This window comes from Sus scrofa, chromosome 15 (genome assembly GCF_054392235.1).
Source record: "Sus scrofa isolate SSC_HxYL_T2T_F1_AM1 chromosome 15, Sscrofa_HxYL_maternal_Yorkshire_Landrace_v2.0, whole genome shotgun sequence".
In the NCBI taxonomy this organism is placed as follows: domain Eukaryota; kingdom Metazoa; phylum Chordata; class Mammalia; order Artiodactyla; family Suidae; genus Sus; species Sus scrofa.
In genome coordinates this window covers 87,888,846-87,910,160 of record NC_139397.1, presented here as the reverse complement: position 1 = coordinate 87,910,160, position 21,315 = coordinate 87,888,846, and the positions used below count along the sequence as shown (strand labels likewise).

Sequence of the window (21,315 nt, the reverse complement as noted above, 5' to 3'; positions counted from 1 at the left end):
AATCTTACTGAAAGAGCCATTAAGTGCAATAAAATATAAACAGCTATTTTTGTGGTTGAATATCCTCCATATGTATTTGTAGTTATCTCTGAACCTCCTAGCCTTAATATTTTCCAGTTCAATAATATCATTTATATGCTGGGAATAATAACATCTATCTCAAAGGATAAGAAGTAGATTACAAAAATGTTTATATAAATGCCTTACATATTGTGAAAACACAATAGAAATATAAGTTGTTATTACTCCTTGGTTAACTCTGTGAGGGCAGGTCATTTCTGTCCTGCCATTCCTGAATATCCAGTGCCTTTCACAAGGCTTGGTATACTATGGGTGCTTCATAAATGATGGTTTGATAAACAGATTCATGAACACATCTCTATTACTCCATTTCATGTTTAAGTCCATTTGAACTGAATTTCAAAAATGTCAGATAAATAAATCTGGAGCTTTCAACTTTGTAAAAAGTAACTGTCATACCACAGAATATACTTAGTACCCTTCAACTATATCTCAAAATCTTCTAGCTTCTTGCCTCACTTTGTAGTTGTAAGTAAGATAGAAAATATGGAGAAAACTATGTAAGTACCTAACACAAATGTTTAAACAAATGATAAGAAGTGGATAACACAAATGTGATTAAAACTGTGGTGTGCTGTTTAGCAATTTTAAGCTGAATTTTTTTTTTTTTTTTTTTTTTTTTTGTCTTTTTGCCATTTCTTGGGCCGCTCCCTCGGCATATGGAGGTTCCCAGGCTAGGGGTCGAATCGGAGCTGTAACCACCGGCCTACACCAGAGCCAAGCAACGCAGGATCCGAGCCACGTCTGCAACCTACACCACAGCTCACGGCAACGCCAGATTGTTAACCCACTGAGCAAGGGCAGGGATCGAACTTGCAACCTCATGGTTCCTAGTCAGATTCGTTAACCACTGCGCCATGACGGGAACTCCTAAGCTGATTTTTGTAAGGCTATTTGCTCTTTGCAACCTGGTAAGACACGTATAATTGACTATGATGCTTCTTTTGTTATCTTTAAACAAATTATAGGTTCTGATGCCAAATTGTCTGTGTTACAGCAGAACTCAAACACTGTTTTATGGCATTTATTAAGTGGATAAATAACTTCACATTTGATGCCCTTTAATTTCAGGGAGAAGAGAAATGGCTTTCACGGTTTTTTTTTTTTTTTTTCACTCATTAGTCTCTCCTACAATATTTTCGCCAAAAAACCTAGGCAGAAATCAAGCTAAAATAGGCCACTACAGTCAAGATGAAGGTGTACAATTTTTCCTTCTTGTATCAGTACATAGACCTGTATACACATACATTGTTTGTTCCTCCTATAGCAACATTTTTCATAATGATCTCCAGCAGCCTTGTTAAGAAAGTTAATTTTTTTTTTCTAAGAACATGGAATTAATAACATTTCACAAGCTGCTTTGAACATAGAAAGGAAAGAAAGGCAAGGGTTGTGGATTCCCTAAACTTTTTCTAAAACTGAAGACAAAAATCGCTTATTTTTTAGTGGATGTCCTTCTCTTCATATGTGTCTATTGTTTCTAAAAAAGATGGAGAAAAAGGATAGCTTCTGAAGCTATATACCATGTGTATAGGATATGTAAGCTTCCTTTTATTACTTCATATAAATGATGAACACTATTCATATAAATTAGATACTGACTTTGTGACATGGGAATATTCCATTGAACTTAGTAGGATCAAATGTCATCCTAAGCAAAGATAATGAATTAAATCGAAAGCACATCCAAAACTTCAATTTGACTTATGAAATATAGATAGGTAAATAAATGAATGAACAAATGAATAAATGAAAGTTGAGATGCGACAGATGGAGTTAGCAATACAAAACCAGGACCACTGAGCTTTCTCATGAATCAACCACTTTTTACTTTCAAGAATACCGTTTGGATGTCACAAACCGCTTTGTGTGTCTGTTTGGAATGCTTGCTTCCATGCCTTTGTCACACTCAAAGCATTTTGTTGCTGTAAGTAACAGAGCATAGTAAACATTTCTAAGGCAACATTTGATTTGTTTATGTTAGGAATTGGGACAATGTACAAAGATGATTTAGTATGGGCATTTTTTGACTGTGAACGGAAAAAATATAAGCAAGATGAAAATTAAAAATGTGAAAAGAAGAGATTCAGTGAAGCTTGGAAGAGGAAAATCATGAACAATTTCATTATCTTTTAAGTTTTAGACACTTGAGTTTCCTCATCCAATTTTTTTGACTAACCGAAGAGCCATTTATGTTTTGCTTCAATTGTCATTTTAGGCTGATAGGTCAGTTTCTCTTACTCTTCAAGCCTCAGTCGTTTAAAAAATATTTTTCTATTGACAGGTCATAAAAACATGAATATGGCAGACTCTATTTGATATGAAGTTTTTTTCCCCAGAACTTATCATTTAAATTTATGCCTCAGAAGTGCAATCCATAGACAACCACCTTCTCAAAAACTGAAAAATCATGTATTCACACAAATAATATTCCTTGAATGTCTACTAGGCACTGAATATGCAAGAACAACTTGCCTTGCATCAGTGAACTTACAATTGTTTATTGATGCAAAGAACTTGGAAAGAGAGATTCTTTAAAATAACTCACTCTAATTATAAATATATCTTATAGGATACAATTTCTTTAGCTAGCAAACAAAATCTGTGCTACTTTTGAGTGCTATCCACTCTAATGTTATTTTCATACAATATTCTAGGTAATACCAACAACATGCCTAAGAGATAGCTATTATTAACTTTACTATGTTAAAGTGTAGGAAACTAAAGCTTAGAGCAGTTAAGCAACTTTCTCAAGGTTCCACAATTTTAAAGTGCCTGAAAAACAGGATTTAACATCGACTTGCCTGTCACCAAAGTGCACGTTCAACTATTTTATCACGAGTCTGTATGTGAAAGAGCATATTCTCATATGCTCACAATTCTAATTATTTTCAGTGATTTTTAGTATTTCAAAATTAACTAATTAATTCAATAAATATTTCAAATATATAATCCACACAGGGCATATTGCTATGTACTTGTGAATAACATAGACAAATAAATCATAACACAGTGTAGAACATGCCAGAATCACCATATAGATGTATGCAAAGGTGGCCTATGCAACTGGGGGAGGGGGTTGCATGTCAGGGATCATCTGAAGAAGACATCCTGGGATCAGTTATCTAATTTTCCTTTTTTTCCCCGACTTTATCTGTTATTCTATTGCCAGTGGTTCAAAACACTATACCACATAAGAATTTTATGTGTGGTAGAATCTTGTACTTCTCAAAGTGATTACACAGGGGGCCATCAATGTAGTGAACAATTCTCCATGGGTCTGCTTACTCTTATTGAAATAGCTATTCACATATCTAAAGCACAGGTTTCTATTATACTGTTTTTCTAGTCCTGATCCACTCTGATTTGACTTGTCTTCTTGCTCTTCAGGTTGGGCATAGGAGACATAGCAAATCTATTGTTGTGAAGAAGTAAATGATTATGTATATATGGATGAAGACTGTGAAAAACATAAGCAATGATATCCAGCTGGTCTAAAAAAAAAGTAAGCTAAATCTGAATGAAATGAAAATACATGGTTGGAACATTCCTATCACAGAAATAACTGTAAATTGATTTACAAATATGACAACGGAAAAAGAGAGTTGATACCACCTCTACAATCATGACAGCCTACTGACACAAAAATAGTTCAGAAAATATCTTATCAGACTCAAGAGCTAATTCTTTTGAAACCTAGTTGGAAACTGAATTTTAATGATTATGTTTAAATGGTTCCTTTGTCCCTAGTGATTCCCTAGCAACCCCATACACCCAGTTTTCTTCCTTTACTCTTATAATTTGCCATTACCTATTTTGTTGTGTGTTTATATACTTATTTTCTTTCTGCCTTTTTTTTTTTTTTTTTTTTTTTTTTTGCTTTTGCTTTTTAGGGCAGCACCCATAGCATATGGAAGTTCCCAGGCTAGGGGTCGAATCAGAACTGCAACTGCGGGCCTACACCACAGTCACAGCAACGCAGATCGGAGACATTTCTGCAACCTACACCACAGCACATGGCAACACAGGATCCTTAACCCACTGAGCGAGGCCAGGGATCGAACCTGCATTCTCATGGATCCTAGTCTGTTGCGTTAACCACTGAGCCATGAAGAGAACTCCTATGTATTTATTTTCTACCTTCTCCACCAGAATGAAAGACTCATGTGGACAGGAACCACATTTTTGTTCACCAGGATATATCTGGTGCCTGGTATCCAGGAGTCATTCCACGAATTTGTTGCTTGAATAAATGAATAGTGAGTTATCTTGCTCTATTAGCATATACCTCAATATATTTACATCCATACCCATCTTCTTTAAACTGTGAGCTCCCTGAGAGCAAGATTATAGTCTTAATTCATATTTGTATCATCCGAGGCTAGTCTATAAGAGATGCTCAGCAAGATTATAGTCTTAATTCATATTTGTGTCATCCGAGGCTAGTCTATAAGAGATGCTCATCTGTCACTTGTTAAATGATTTAATTCAACCCAGATGTTGCAAGACTGCTCCACTCATATAAACAACTCTGACATATAATTTCCTTAAGTAACTATAATGGGAGAGAGGGAGGATCCCAGGATCCACTTGAGAATAGTTTTTCCTATTTCTCTCAGTCTACAGGGAATTTTTGCTAGGCTAAAATTTACAGTACTTTTTGTGTTCTTGTGCCTTGTATCGTTAGCTATTTTCATGTTGACTGGCCTCTGCCCCAAACTCAAAACTTTGAACCCAACAGCCTGATTCCTGCTTCTCTCTAAATATAGGATGGATCTTGGTAATGGATGAGCTGCTAGAATTCAATGGTATCCCTTACCAAACAAAAATCCAAGATAATTTAGTTTACCAAACTAGACCAGAATGCAAATAAATCAATTGGGGAGTTTATTAAAATGCACTGATATCCAGAGTCTCAATCAAAGAGAGAAGATACATTTTGCTTTAAGCTGTAGGATGTACCAAATATGCATTTTAATAACCATGCTAGCAGGCTGACTTAAGAAACGCAAATTGTAAGACTTCAGAGTTCACATTGTCAGGGCCTATGCCTGACACATAATTGGTATTAACATCCTCCTTAAAGTGTAGATGCCTATGCTTCCTAGAATATTGATTTTCTCATGATCTGTCTTCTTTTGTTAACCTTTTTCTGCCCCAGAATTCATTTCCTATTATTTCTTATCCTGTGCTATGGCCTGGCCTCAACAGGAATTCAGCCTATTGGTTTACATTTAAAGAGGACTTTTATGCCACTAACAACTTCCAATGTCACTTAAGATAACAGAATTGTTTATTAAGAGCCAGTTGAAATGCAAACGGCTTAAGCAATGTCCTGTAGCCATTGGGACTTGATCCAGATTGCTTGGTGATAAGTGACAGACATTGAATTCATTCCTTTGCATGCCTGTGAAAGAAGATAGACTTTGTTCTTCAAACAATGTAGTGTCATAAATTGAGCTGTGTTCTAAAGCAGATTTTATTTAAAGTTACAGGATTTTATATTAACCTTTTTCTAAAATGCTCTAATTACTAATATTTGTTAAACTTTCAAATCTCTAGAAAATTTCCAACAAAGTGGAAAGAAACTGAAATAACAGTGGGCTTTAAAAAAAATGTGGAATCATATAAGCAACAAAAGGCCAGTTTCAGTGCCCAAACTGTCATATTTTAATATAATGGTTTTTCATTTATATTGCTATTATAAACTTCTTACTGCTTCTTAAGCACATAGATATGCCACACACAGTACTGAAAGCAAGCAGGATTCGTGGGGCCCTCCCAGATACAAAAGACTTTACATGTCCACCATTTCTTGTTTGTAGGAAAAATGTTTCAACCTCCTGGACCTTCCCTGAGTTCCAAAGGGCAAATTCAAATGGTTACTAATTAGAGGAGTGAGGGAATGCAGAAACAAGGGAAAGGGAGTCATGAGACAATAGTACAGTGATGGGGCAGTGCCCTGGTTGCTCCTCAAGGGGTATATATAACCATCTTCTACAGGACCTAAGGCCCCGCCCAGGTGAAGAATGGTAACATCAGGCTGAACACAAGCACATGGATCCCACACTGGCTAGGACCAGAAGACTGATGACTGTGATTTTGGCGACACCACCCAAACAATCTTACCAACAACCCAACAGATGAAGGACACACACCCTGCAGACCTCCCCCCAAATTTTGCCTATCAAAACTCTTTATGGAAAATCATCAGAGAGCCTGGGCTTTTTGAGTGCAAGCCATACATTCTCCTCGATCAGCCTTCACAATAAACCTTTCTCTGCTCTAAACTCCGACAATTTAGTTCGACCTCACTGTGTGTCAGGCATACAAACTTGGCTTCAACCACAATACTATGGATATATCTTTACTTAATAAAATAGTTGCCACACTCTTAAGGACTTTTATATTTTAAAAATCATACTAGTCATAAATGAAAATTAATTTCTTGCTGTAAAACATTAAAACAGAACAGTAACCTAATAATACATCTCAGAAAACGTTGTGTCAGTACCCACCGAACTATCTCATTCTTATCACTTCTATATACTTTTTCATAATATCAGTGAACTATAATTTATTGAATCATTCCCCTATTGCTAGGCATATAAGTTGTATCCAATTTTCTCTAATAAAATCAATAATGCAATATATATCCTCCATCACTGGTGATTGTACTTGCCTGTAGTGTTTCTTTTCGATAAATAGAGAAAAGTTGATAAGGAATTTTTTTCATTGAGATTTTGAATTTTATTTAAAAATTTTAAGTTGTCTAAGAGATCATATATTTCTGTACTACCACCCCTAATATATGAGAGGGTTTATTTCATTTTATTAAATTTTATGGCCACACCCACAGCATATGGAAGTTCCTGGGCCAGGGATTGAATCTGAGCCTTAGCTGCCACCTACATGGCAGATTCAGCAACACCGAATCCTTTAACCCAATGCACCAGGCTGGGGATTGAACCTGCACCTCTGCAGCAACCAGAGCCACTGCAGTTGGATTCTTAACCCACTGCACCATAGTGGGAACTCTAAGAGGGTCTGTTTCTTTATATATCCTACAAATGAAAACTGTTGCACAACTTTTTTTTTTTATTCTGATGGTCTGATGGAAAATATTATATCTAATTATCATGTTAATCTTTTTATTTCCCAATTGTTAGTAGTGCTGGTCATGTTTTTATGATTTTTATCTTTTATAGCTTTGCTTTGGTTCATACACTTTCTCTAGTTTTACATTTGATTGTCTCTTCTCTGGTAGATGCTTCCTATACATCCTGGATATTAATATTTTGTTGGTTACATGTGCTATAATATTCCCTATTTTTTCTAGTCTTTTAATTAGTTAGTATATTGTTCATAGAACTGTGGACAAAGACTATTTTCTTCCCATCAGTATACAAAGGACACCGGGGCTAAGTCATCAGCCACTGTAACCACCTCCAATGTTGCACACTGAGGGGATTTAGAATAGAGAAAAACAGGATGCTGGCTCTAGATGGGGCCTAGATGCATATCAAAGGAATAATTTAATTAAGCCCAGATTTTTGCAACTTCCCATACATAAAAACGTGCTAAATTCACTAAATTAAGATGTCTGTTTTTTTCTTTAATTAGCAGTAATCGTTTGATGTTTGACTATCTGCTTTTTGTTGTTGTTTTTTCTTCAAAAACTCTGATATATCTCGGCCCTCCCTTACCTCTTTGGAACATTTCCTCAGAGATATTTGAGAGGCTGTAGCCCAGGCTTAAGTCCTCAATAATGCTCCAAATAAAACAGAATTCTCAACTTTTAGGTTGTGCTTTTTTTTCAGTAAACATAAGTTTAAATACTTTTATGTCAGGTCTCTTATGTTTTCTCTTTCAGGTTCTAGTTTTGTGTGTATGTGTTTCTTTTCCCCTCTAAAGTCATAAATATATCTTTCTATAATTTTTTTAGCTTGTTAGAGTTTTGAGTTTTATGTTTAGCTCTTTTATGTATAATAAAAGACAGAGGCTTTTTTTTTTTTGGTCTTTTTAGGTCCATACCTGTGGCACATGTAGGTTCCCAGGCTAGGGGTTGAATTGGAGCTGTAGCCGCTGGCCTATGCCACAGCCACAGCAATGTGGAATCCGAGCTGCATCCGCAGCTCACGGCAATGCTGGATCCTTTAACCCACTGAGTGAGGCCATGGTTTGAACACTTATCCTCATGGATGCTAGTCAGATTCGTTACCCAGTAAGCCACAGCAGGAACTTCTGTTTTGTTTTTAATGACAGATGATTATCCAAGACTAGTCCATTCATTTCCAATGAATCTGAATGCTAGATATATTACAAACTGATTCTGTAGTATACAGAGTTCTGTCTATAAAAATCTCTTAATTCATACCTGATATCTATGTAGGTATAGTTCTGCTTTATTATACATGTTGACTCTTAGCCTAGTTTCTTGTCAATATCGTGATTTTTGACTGTGAGCTCATGTTCACTGGAACTCTATTCCTCTCTGGATTTTATTGAGGCCCCAGTTGAAAGTACATTCCTTCAGAGAGGATTTATATTTTGTCCTAACAGTTGTTTACAAAACTAGGTCAATTATACATTAATATTAATTTCCTTAATATTTTCCTATCTGTAATATAACTAAAAGTAATGGGCACTATGTTCTGACACCATCTTCCCACAGGGTAGTATGTCATTGCTAGGGATGGAGAGTGAAGATATTTAAGCAATGAGTCAAAAGGTCTGTGACATAATGATATAAAATAGATTTGGAGATGGTGTATCAAATTCCTTCCTGATGTTTATGAAAGGCAGTTGTCTTACCAAGTCACTAGAGAATCAGTACATAACCTCCCCCAACAAATCTGGAACTAGAACAATACATACTGAAATATTAGAGCTAATAAACCATTAAAAAGGATGATTTTCCTATTGCATTTGGCAAGAACTCATTATTTTTTTAAATAGATGAACTTCAAGAAGTGTACAACTGGCTTTTGTCTTAGGCAATACAAAGTGATGCGTTATTCTTAAAGGATTCCCGAGACCCTCTGACTGGGACTTTGTGTACTCATCTAATTGAGGCCTCATATAGTATATCATCACTTTGGAAGTTGCGAATAAAGAACATAACGGTGACATGCAAAATTTATTCATAGAACATTATTTTAGCCCTATCCCCATATTTATAGATGTGCAAAAAAAGCCAAATATAGAAACATGAAGCTCTTCATAAATGTAACTTCGCAAAGAGAAAAGTTCATGTGCTATTATTTGTTTTTATGTTTATTACATTATTATTCTTATACTTTATCATAGACAGTATATATTTTAAAGGGCATGTAAAGCTTCATTAAGCATAAATAATAAGAAATTAAATTTAAAAGTTAAATATTTCTAATTAATTTTTATTTCCAATAAATGAGATATTTCTAATATTAAATGTTCATAACAAACTGTGTAGAGAAAATATACATTTTTAATACAAGTATTTGACTCAAAACCTAAAAATACAAATATATAAAAAAGTACATACTTTGAAAATTGAATTTTTGGGGTCACTAATTAGCTACTATATTTAGTGGCTCTTTACCCACTCCCCATATCTAGGATGTCTAGAACTTAGAGTGGTTCCTAGAACATTAGTTTTTTATTGTTGTAAAAAATAGATACTCAACTCCTTCAATTTTATAAACATTGTTAAAACAAGTCAATGAATTTTGTTTTGTTTTGTTTTTAATATAATGATTTTTATATTTTTCCATTATAGCTGGTTTACAGTGTTCTGTCAATTTTCTACTATACAGCATGGTGACCCAGTTACACATACATGTATACATTTTTTTTATTAATGAATATTTTAATCAACTCTGAAAGTATAAAAATTGTTTTTCTTGTTCATTCAAACCAGCTTTCTCAGCCTAGCAACTGAGTCTAATTAAGTTCAACCTGAAATATTTCACCTTTATTTTAGAGTCTAGAACCTACTGTGGCCCCAACTCATGAGGTATAAGATCAATCATTGAAATGAACTACTAAGTAACTGCTAAGTATCAAATGTAGTGAAGCTCCCTATCACACCCAAATTCTTTTCTTCAAATGTCCCTTCATGATTTTGCTGGGTCTACCTAGAATTTCCACCCTTCCTCCTATTCCTCCGTCTCAAACATCCCTTCTTTCTTTTCTTGGTCAAATCCCAATTACACTTCAAGATCAGCCAAAAAAAAAAAAAAAAAAAAAAACTAAAAGAGAAGAGAAAAAAGAAAATCAGCACTTCTACCAAGCATCTTGGGTCCAAGGACACATGGCTTTCTGTTTGTCCGGTTACTGTAGAACTGTTCACCCTTTAATGCTGATTTTTTTTTATGACCCTCCTTTCTTTTTTAAAAGTCACACGGGAGCGGTCTGTGTCTTCACATACCCCACTCCCCAGTACCAAACACAGGAGCAGGTCCATAGTACGTGTTCAGTAAACATTTGCTGAATCTGTGAATCTTACTGATGCTCCCAATCTGTGTTTGTCTCTGACACCAAAAACAGTTAAGAACTGGATCATAACTACTTCTCAAAAGCTTTTTTAGAACTGCTTTTTCCCTTCTGTCTCTCCCTGCCTCTCCCCTTCCATTCCTACTTCTGTTTCTGTCCATTTTTCTTCCTCCCTCCTTCTTCCCCATTCTTCTTTCCTTCTTCCCTTTCCTTCAAAATCACTGCTGTAATAAGTTTTCTTAGTCATGTACTAATCCTTAGTGACTAGTTTTTTTGCTTAAACCTGGCTTGGAATGTATCACCAACACCTGTTAGGGGTTCGCATTCATGAACCCCTAACGTTGCCTTTATTTTGAAACACTGACGCTTGTTCATTTGAGCCATGCCAACCTGAAGAGACACGTGGAATCGTGAACTCAGTTTAAGATGCAGGGTTCTTATGTTTCACCTTTGTACAGACAATCTAATTTGAAACCTATTAGGTAACACAATTCTCATGTCCCCTTCCCTGGAATAACTACTTCTTGGTTCAGTTCCCAGATGTGGGCTCCAAGTTTTCAGCCAGCCCTGTGATTCTGCCTGATCCCCTTGCCTCCTATCTGGGCTGTCCCCTGAGACCAAAAAGAGCAATAAGTACCCCAAGTAGAAAAAACGTATATGAGGAACAAAAGGAGGAATAGTCACACACTTTGCATTGGTGACAGTGGTACATATAAGGGTTTTACTGCCATGTATATCTTTCTTCTGTTTCAAGTAACTGCATAGAAACCAGCAATCTAGTCAACTCAGATCATGGGGCCTTGGACAACCCAGGGAGGATTCTGCCTCAAATTTTCATAGGTATATTTGTCTAAAACACATAAAAATATCTTTGTATACCATTAAGAATGAAGAAAAAGAGGAAACATTGTATTTGTCTCTGCTTTCAAAATGTTGGCTTTCTGTTGTGGTTGATTCTAACCATCCTAATTCAAACTGCAAAAACCTTCACCATACCTCATCCATTATATCCTTGTCTATATTTTCTGTAGTATTTATTGCCTTCTGATATGTAGCTTACTCCTTCTCTATTTCTATTTTTAGTGTTCATTATGTGTTTCTTGCTGTTAGAATTCAAGCTGTACAGGGCAGAGTTTTCCCTTTTTTTCTCATCTTTGTTTTATTCATTGATGTTCTCAAACACCTAGCATAGTACCTGGCACAAATAAACACTCAAAAGAGATTTGCAGAATGAATGAGTGAAAGAATGGACAAATGAAAACAGTGCATCAAAATGTTCTCTAGGGATAGATATACATTTCTGATTCTACACTCAGAATATTTAAAAATAATATTTAGTTCTTCCCAAGGTAAAATGAATGCATGGTTTTCAAGAGGGATATTTATATTTGTTGTTCTCTTTCTTTGATGGCATCATGTTTTAAAATTAAGTATGACCATGTACCAGCTCAAAATGGCTTCCTGGGATTTTAATTTTTAATCAGTGGAAATTTTCCAGCATTCCAAGGTGCTGATTTATAGCTACCATGTGAAAGACCTCATGAATAGACCTTTCATTACAATTTCCTCAGAATAGCAAACTCCCAGCTGCCCCTTCCAGCAGAGCCCATGATTTAACTCTGGAATTTGTTTTGACTCACTGACTATAAAAGGGACTAAAAAGAACATGTGGGAGTCATTGAAAACTGCAGGTGAAACCCATTTCAAGGAAGTGAGAAAACAAGCCCAAACTGAGTAAACAGATCAAACAGATATGACAAAAGGATTCTTCACTTTGCAAAGGGCGTCGCCTCAGGATTATTTTAAATGGTGATTCACTGACAAGATTTTTACATATGAAATGTCTCCTGTGTGAATTAAAATCACAAGGCTCTTTTACAGGAGATTTCCTGGGCCTTGAAAGAAGGCAAGAGTGGGTGAGGAAGCAAGCTTGGGAGCAGAAGGTAGTGTTGGTTGTCTTAGGTCCACTGTGGTGCGTCCAGATACTAGATCTAAAAGTCTGTGCTCTGATTTATTAGAGCAAACACATCAGTCAGAGCAGAACAAATGGTGCTGATGGCTGTCGCTGGAACTGCTCTGTGACTAAAGTCAGTTTATATATAAGCTTCCAAATGAAGCTCTCTTTTATTAAAGGGATGATTCTGTTAATTTTAAAGTATCCTGTTACCACATTTCATTTAACTTTGCTGACCCTAGGTATTTAGAGGGTGGTTTGCTTCCTGACCTGAGAGGATTGATATTCCCAAGACAACTAAGCTCTAGAAAATATATTATGGAAAAATGCATAGACTCACAGTAGGTATTTCTGTTCCAAGGATAAAACCATTCATTGTTTTGTTAGTGTGTTGCAAAGGGAACACAGGTAAAACTATGTTTTTCTTAATTTTATCACTGGGAAATACTGCGCAGAAGAGACTCACTAGATCTTGAAGATAATCTTTTTACTATGTGGGTGATTGCTACTTATTTGTTCATTTTGCTGCTGTGAATTTTCTTTATACTTACCCACATACCTTTTAGTAAGAATGAATTTGCAGAAAAAGGGTAACTTAAAATGAATATCTATTATCTAGATCCCTTCCATGGGAAGTGTAGCAATGAGTTTCCTGGCGAAATGACATCTACCAAAACTATAACACCCAAAACAGTGACTATTTGTATTTAAATTAACTAAAATACAATAAAATTCACAATTCAGTTGCTCAGTCTTACTAGCTACTTTTCAGGTGTTTAATTGCCACTATTAAGCTATTGGCTATTGGCTAGTGGTTACCACACTGGACAGCACACATGAGGAACACTTTTATATCACAAAAATATTACTCTAAAATATCTAATTATAAACAAAAAGTGAGATATATAAATGATAATCACTCACATACAAATATATATATGGCACATGCATCAATATTTTAGGAACATTAATAACTGAAAGCATCCCACCACTTAAAGAGTAGTAGAAAGTTTGAAAAATCAGAACCCTCAGTCTGTTTTGTAAAATCTGTCAAACAAAATAATGGCCATTATAATAATAAAGAATGAATTTAGCTTTAATGGAGCATAATAAAAAGAGAAATACAGTGGGTAAATTTTTTTTTTTTGTCTTTTTGTCTTTTTGCCTTTTCTAGGGCTGCTCCCATGGAATATGGAGGTTCCCAGGCTAGGGGTTGAATTGGAGCTGTAGGCACTGGCCTGCACCAGAGCCACAGCAACTTGGGATCCGAGCTGCGTCTGCAACCTACACCACAGCTCAGGGCAACGCTGGATCCTTAACCCACTGAGCAAGGCCAGGGATCGAACCCACAACCTCATGGTTCCTAGTAGGATTCGCTAACCACTGAGCCATGACAGGAACTCCAACAGTGGGTAATTTTTAAGGTTTGTAACAAAAGCCTTGAAGGAGTGACTTTAGAAAGTATATTTTATCTGTTAGCATTTCATATGTTGATGACTTAGAAAAGTAATATTAAAATGATGGTTTAGAGAATAAAAGTGAAAAGCAGGTAATTGTCATATAAAAAATCCCAAATAATTTTAACTGGATGAACATTACCCAATCATGTGTGATATTTGCAGATCCCTTGATCCAGAATTTTTCAGCAGAAAAAGTAGATATTTTATACTGTGTACAAGCAGATCAAATTTAAGCAAATCAAACCATGTAAATCAGTACCTAAGACTCTCAGTATTCTCTTTCCAACTCATTGGTTTTTAAATATCTAAAGGAAATTCTACAAATCAGATTTTTTATATGACTACAATACTTCAGTCAAAACCATTTATATGGATTTATTTTTTTCTCATATCTGTCAAATCACCCAAATTTGTCAAATTATGGATTCATCAGGCTTGACATTTAATTTCAAATGAGCCAAGTCTTCCCAGAATCACTGAACAACTAACCACTAGAGTACATCTCACAGAAAATGTGAATGGAATGCAGGAATGTGCACACACTGCACTGTTTTATTTGATACCAATATATCAGTGAGGATATCGGAGCAAACCTAAGAAGGGATGGCGAGAGCAATTAAACACAACCAGGGAGGGGGTCCTCAGGCATTGAAAGCAGTCTGAGGGAAATCCTGGTGCTCTTCCATGCTGCTCTCTAGGACCTGTAGTTGAGGTTAAGGGGCGGGACTTATCCACCACACCAGGTACACTATTCCTAAATCCTGAGATGGAATTCTCAATTTACATTCCTTTTACTAAATTCTACCAATGCAGGGCATTAGTTAGCTACATTTTAATGATCTATTGTTAGTTTATTTAAAAGATTCTACTCTTTATGAAATAGCTATAAATAAACACTACTTTCAAGTCTGAAACACTTGAGGCTACTTAGGTTTAACTCATATGTAAGGCCATTATAGTCATACCTGACAACTTTTAGTTATCACATTTCATTTAGACACTTGTGTTTCTCAGAATAAATTCTATCTCTTTGTAGGAGAACAATAACATCACTACAGCCTTCAGTCGTATAGGTTCTGTCAAGCTTACACGAAGTCTGCCAAATTAATTATAAGTATTAAAATGGCTTAGACTTGTTCCATCAGAGAGAAAAATTGTGGGCATCATGGAAGAATTTAAAGCATCCCATAATGAAAGAAGTTTCTTTTGTTTGGTAGTGATGCATAGGAATTAGAGTTCTTATGCAATGAGGAGATAAAATAAAAACAAAGTTAGCTGCTGTGTTCATCCTTAGTACAACCTCCCTTCCCTTTTTTTTTTTTTTTTTGTTTTTGTTTTTTTTAGTTTAGCTCTTGGTTTTTTCAATATACTTGGAAATTTAAAACTGTGGTCATTCTTAAATTTAAGTCCTATCTTAATGCTAAATCATAGTTACCCTCCAGAATACCTTTTCTAAGCTTGTCAAATAAAGCACTTTTTGAAAAGCTTTGCATGGAGACCAAAGAAAGCACAGGAGAGGATAAGTAAGGTGAGATGAGGGAGTTGTTTATCTCAAGTAACTTTGATCAGTTCACCAGCATCATATTTGCAGCCCTCAGCTAAGATCTCCACAGGCCAGCATTATCAGAACATAAATCATTCCCTAAAGCTTCCCTTTTTTTGGCCTCTGCTAATCTAATTCTTTTGCATTCAGCCAAGTGCATCTAAAGCTCAATCACAAGGCCAGAAATATGCAGAGTAAATTCTTCAAGACTGATACTAATCACATTAGGCTATCAATTGGGCATACCAAAATGAATTGAAAATGAAAAATAGAGGTGGAGATCCCAATTTGAAGGTATTTAGAAATCCATGCCTAGCCCATCATTAGAGAACTGCTCTTTATTCTTCCCACACCACCTCACACTCCAAATTACATACTTCAACCAATTGGAAACAGAATGGGTTAAGGAATATATGAATTATCCTGAAGTTCAGGGTGTACTGCCATAGATGATAGCTTTAATGTGTGCGCAGTTATCAGAGGATCTTGTTAACATGCAGATTCTGATTCAGTAGGACTGGTATGCAGCCCAAGGTTCTGCATTTCTAATATGTCTCCAGGTGATGCTTATGGTCTGATTCCCAGAACACACTTTGAATAGCAAAGTTTTAAAGCAGGGTATCATTTGCTTTCCCAAATTGTGATGTATCTATCAAATTCCAGAAGACTGTTCCACATTGCTCATGCTGACTGGCAACTCGACAGTTGGACATACATATAAATAGATATATCAAAGACTGTCCTAAAAGTTGTACTAATTATGATCGTCAACAAACATCACAAATACTATAATATGCATTCATTGGTGAAAACAGGAAAACCCAGAATGTGACTAATCAGAAATGATAAATGATATCTGTATTTTACAATAAATTATTCATATTTTGCACTTCTGTCATAGTTGAAATTATATTGAGAGTGTAATTTCTAACATATGAGCTATTAACTTTTTAATGACGTTTGCAAAACATTAATCAAATTTATGAGGTTTTCCCCTAAATTATGACATTCTCATGTCACTTTTTATTCCAAATTCATTAAGCACATTTAGTTTAATTGTCTGAAAAAGAGATGTTGAAGGCATTAATTTTTTTGCCATTGACAGTTACTTATATTTTATGTTTTATTTCCCACAGAGAGACAAATATGTTTTCCTCTCTTTCACAAAAGGAAAAGCCATATGATGGTCATATGCATTGTTCCAAAAAGCCTAACATTGAAAATGCTTCTTGTATTGGTTATAATCAATTAAAATATATTTAGTTTTAAAAATGAAAGCAAATATGATAGAGATAGACGTATTTAAATACACTTTTATTTTTCCTGAATTGTGCTTCTTGAGCTATTTTCAGTCATCTTTTTCCTTCCTAATTTTTAAGCACAAACTTTTAAGATTTTATTTATTAACCACTCATGCTGTACAAGGTATGATCCCAAGAAATCACATCAAAATATGTTGCTAACCTTCAAAGATGTGCCTGTGACCACGTTCAGGTGACATCTTGTCAAAAGATGTTTCCTTGCCTTTCTTGTCTGAATCTTTCACAGAGTCATCAGACTGGCTCCCAGGGTGACTCTTAAATGTTGGTGAACACAAACTTCTTTCCATTTCCACTTCCTGTTAGAGGACATTAAAGGGATGTGTGTTAAAAGCTATCAGTGGGAAACAGATGTGGTTTGTAGGGGTTTAGAAAGCAGGAGTAAGAGAGGGAGGGGGTTTCTATGAGTGATGCTTTGGGTAAAATGTTGACAACTTAGCCAAGAACTGCAAACACATGTCTGATGGTTAGTTTATTTTTCTGCCACTAATTTCACTTCTGAATTAGCTTTTCTTTCATGTTTTTTTTTCTCTCATAAAAGAGAGAGTGAAAATAAGGGTCAAAATAAAACGTATGTTAATAGATGAAACTTTCCAAGCCTTGAGAAATGTCCAAGAGGGATTTCGAAAAATAGCAATATATTAACATTATATGCTTAAGACAGAAGGAAATGAGTTTTTTTTTAATGTCATGCTCACCCTGTAATGATAATCTTAGTAATTGCAGAGCTCCCAAATTACAAACCTATTCAGCCACCATACAGTAAGTATAGTTTGGCAATTCATAAAGATTGTGAAATTACTTCTTTCACATAGTAACTCAAAATTAGAGAGATAAAATTTCCCAAAGGAAAAGAAGTAGAAAGGATATTTCGAATATAGGGAGTCAAGTGTTCCTTATTTTACAGATAGAGTAATAAAATCCAATAATACAAACCACGTCAGTCAGACTAATTATTTTGAATAAAAAAATTGTGACAAGTAAGTAAATAAGCCAAGACAGCTTGAGAAGCAAAAGCGTATTTTTTTTTAAATCAAATAATGTGTTGAAAAATTTTCAGTAGTTAGTCATTGTTTTAGGTGTTTGAACATGAGATTGTATTTTCTAAACAACAGCCATTCATAGGTGCGATGAATTGCTCTTCACTTTTGTTACATTTTGAATGTACTGGCTTGAATGAGTCAAGTTTGAGAGATGATTAAAAACTTCAAAACATTTCCTAGAAGAGGTACATTTTCTTTGTCTATGATATGGTTGGAAATGCAAGGCTTTTGGAAAAATAACCTCTTAACTTCTCAGTGTGCTATGCTTTCTAATTTTCACACAAACAGTGAGTATATATATGTACATATACTACATATATACAAAATATAATTAGAAAGTACTGGCATGTGTTTAATCATCTCATCTTTATATGCCTTCCCCAATATATGAGATATACTATCTTTATTACTATGAATGTTTAACAGGAACTAAGAACACTTATAGGAGAAAAACGAAAGGAAAGAAGTTTCCTTTTTTTCAAGGCATTGCCTTTAACATTTGTGTTTCCAACTATTGGCAAAACCCCAAGGGTTCATAACAGTAATATGTTTTATGTTGTTGAGACACAGCATCAGACAGGCCATGTGATGTGAGCTCCTTAGCTAGTGGATGGGCACAGAATCCTTACCTCAGTTTACTCTGGTGTCCTCTCCCACTGTCACAGTAAGTGACTGCTCTGGGAAATGGATGCAGTATGTTTGTTTGCTCTTGTTTCAGCAGTTTAATATAACTCCTAGCACTGGCAAGAATAAACTAGGATAAATAAAGAAAAAAGAAGATGTCTAAAAAAAGTAGTGATTCTTATTCAGAAAATTTTTGATTTCACAAAGGGCAGAATGCTGAACATGGTCCATGGAGTTGACCAATGATATGAAAGGACCACCTCTCTGTTTTATACAGAGTCATGAAAGGTGATTTGCTGAAACTGTTTAGGCAAATTTCAGCCAGTGATGACACTAACATATACTATATTGGTAGTCTCAACCTGGAATTCACAAAGAGCAAGAGGATATTATATACTGAAGCAGTGGGGACCCCGTGGTCCCTCCAGTCCACATAAGAACACAGGAGGCTCATTTCCAAGCCTCGATCATCAGATCCAAGTCATGCTGCTGCAAGTTTCTTAGCACCCTGGTAAGTAGCAAGGAAGGGCCTGTGTAGAGACAGAAAGGAATTTCTTAGATGAGGTTGAATTGAGCTGTCTCTATACAAAGCAGTGATCTGCTTTAATCTTTTAAAATCTGTTTTATTCATTATGTTTCTACAAAAGATTTACTCTGAGTGAAAATCTAAAGGTGTAACCAAATGCACACAACACCCATTTAGAGGGGGGAGAAACGGCATTTGATGATGAGGAATTTGGATTCTGGCCCTTCCTTCACTGCTTATTAGCTATGTGGCCTTGTTCAGGTCACTTGATATATCTAGGACTAAGTTTTCTCACATGTTATAGGACGAGATTTAGTCCCTGAACATCTAATGTTCAACAACCAACCACGCATAGAGCAATTTGATTTGAAATAAAACGAAATAAAGAAGTATTATTCACTTTTTGTAGCTTCCCGCCTGGTGAGGGAGAGAAAATGTGGTGAATCACATAAATCAATGTAAATATGCCACTATGTATAGATCATGAAGGAGAGATAAATAAACTCTGAGTGTCTAAAATAGAGGAATTAGCCTAGTGAGAAAAGTCATGCAAAGCCTCCCCTCATACCAGGGTGGGGAGAAGATCTCCAGCTGATATTTGAAGAGTAAATATCTTACTTTGATAAACATACTCTAGAGGGAGGCTGAGCTTTTTACACTGCAAAACTGACTCTGTCATGTGTGCACATGTATGTGTGCATGCACAGACATGCATGTACACACACACACACATACAATAGCTTAAAAATCTTCAGTAACTCCTCACTCAGTTAAGACCGTAATAATTAGTATTGCCCTCCACTGGTGCCCATAACATTTTGAGCCAGATAATTCTCTGTTGAGAGGGGCCTATTCTGTGCATTGTAGGATGTTTAGCATCCTTCCTCCTTTCTGTGCACTAGATGCCAGTTGCCCAGTGCTCTAGCTGTGACCATCAAGTTGTTCAGACATTGCCCAATCTCCCATGGGGAGAAAAGTCATGCATGGTTGAGAGCCACTGCTGCAGAGCAGGCTGAACTGAAGGAAGGACAAAATATACATGAGAAGATTAATTAGATGATCAATTAATGCTCTAGGCAAGAGATGACCATCTTGGACAAAGGATGGTGATGGAGATACAAGTTAACTAAGCTGAAAGCTATTTAGGATAGAAAACTAACAAGGCTAGATAATGGATTGAATCTGAGGTTTGAGAACAACAGAGAGAGAATTTCATTTTTCTTTCTTGTGTACACAACTAAATGGGTTGTAGTATGATTAAATAATGTCAGAGTACCAGAAGATGCCTAGTTTTGGAGAAAATATAGATGAGTTAGGTACCAAGATGTCCAAAAGGCAGTTGGTTTTGTGGCCCTGAGGCTTAGAGAAGGTCTTAACTGAATAAGTAATTTGTGAGTCATCTGTGTTATTGTGGTTGGTAATTGAAACAGTAGGTGTGAATGAACTTGATTCAAGTGTGATGAGGAAAACAGCCAGAACTAAGCCTTGAAACATGCTGACAATTAATATTATGGCAGAGGAGCAAAAGCAGACAAGAAGGATGGAAGAAAATGAGAAGAGAAGAATATCTTTAACAATATTAAATTCTTACTGAGAGTATACATTAGATAAGAACTTAAATATATCCTTTGAGTTTAGCAACATGGATGTAAACTGTTGAGCAAAATTGTTTTGGTGGAAATCAAAAGATTGGAAGGCAGATTAAAGTGAATGAAGGGTTGACTGAGAGGTTGCAGGTGAAGACAATTTCTTGAAGTTTAACTTTCAAGTGAAGGGGAGAAATAGAGCAGTAATTTGAGAGATGTGTTTTGTTTAGTTTTGTGTAAAGAGAGAGACTTGTTGAAAAGCAAATCAAAAAAAACCATGAGATACCACCTCACACCAGTCAGAATGGCCATCATTCATAAATCCACAAATAACAAGTGCTGGAGGGGCTGTGGAGAAAAGGGAACCCTCCTGCACTGTTGGTGGGAATGTAAACTGGTACAGCCACTATGGAGAACAGTTTAGAGATACCTTAGAAATCTATGTATAGAACTTCCATATGACCCCACAATCCCACTCTTGGGCATATATCCAGACAAAACTCTACTTAAAAGAGACACGTGCACCCGCATGTTCATTGCAGCACTATTCACAATAGCCAGGACATGGAAACAACCCAAATGTCCATCGACAGAGGATTGGATTCGGAAGAGGTGGTATATATACACAATGGAATACTACTCAGCCATAAAAAAGAACGACATAATGCCATTTGCAGCAACATGGATGGAACTAGAGAATCTC

At 35.7% G+C, this 21,315-nt stretch overlaps 1 protein-coding gene across 1 annotated transcript in view; it reads right to left on the bottom strand.

Annotated features, from left to right (window-relative positions):
* Positions 1–16,942: 16,942 nt before the first annotated feature.
* Positions 16,943–21,315, bottom strand: part of LOC146395965 (uncharacterized) — a 300,335-nt gene continuing 295,962 nt past the window's right edge. Inside the window, exon 3 of the mRNA XM_084999126.1 lies at positions 16,943–17,132. Within this exon, the coding sequence (XP_084855252.1) occupies positions 16,974–17,132 (159 nt within the window). The 3' untranslated portion in view covers positions 16,943–16,973. The remainder of the gene's footprint in view (positions 17,133–21,315) is intronic.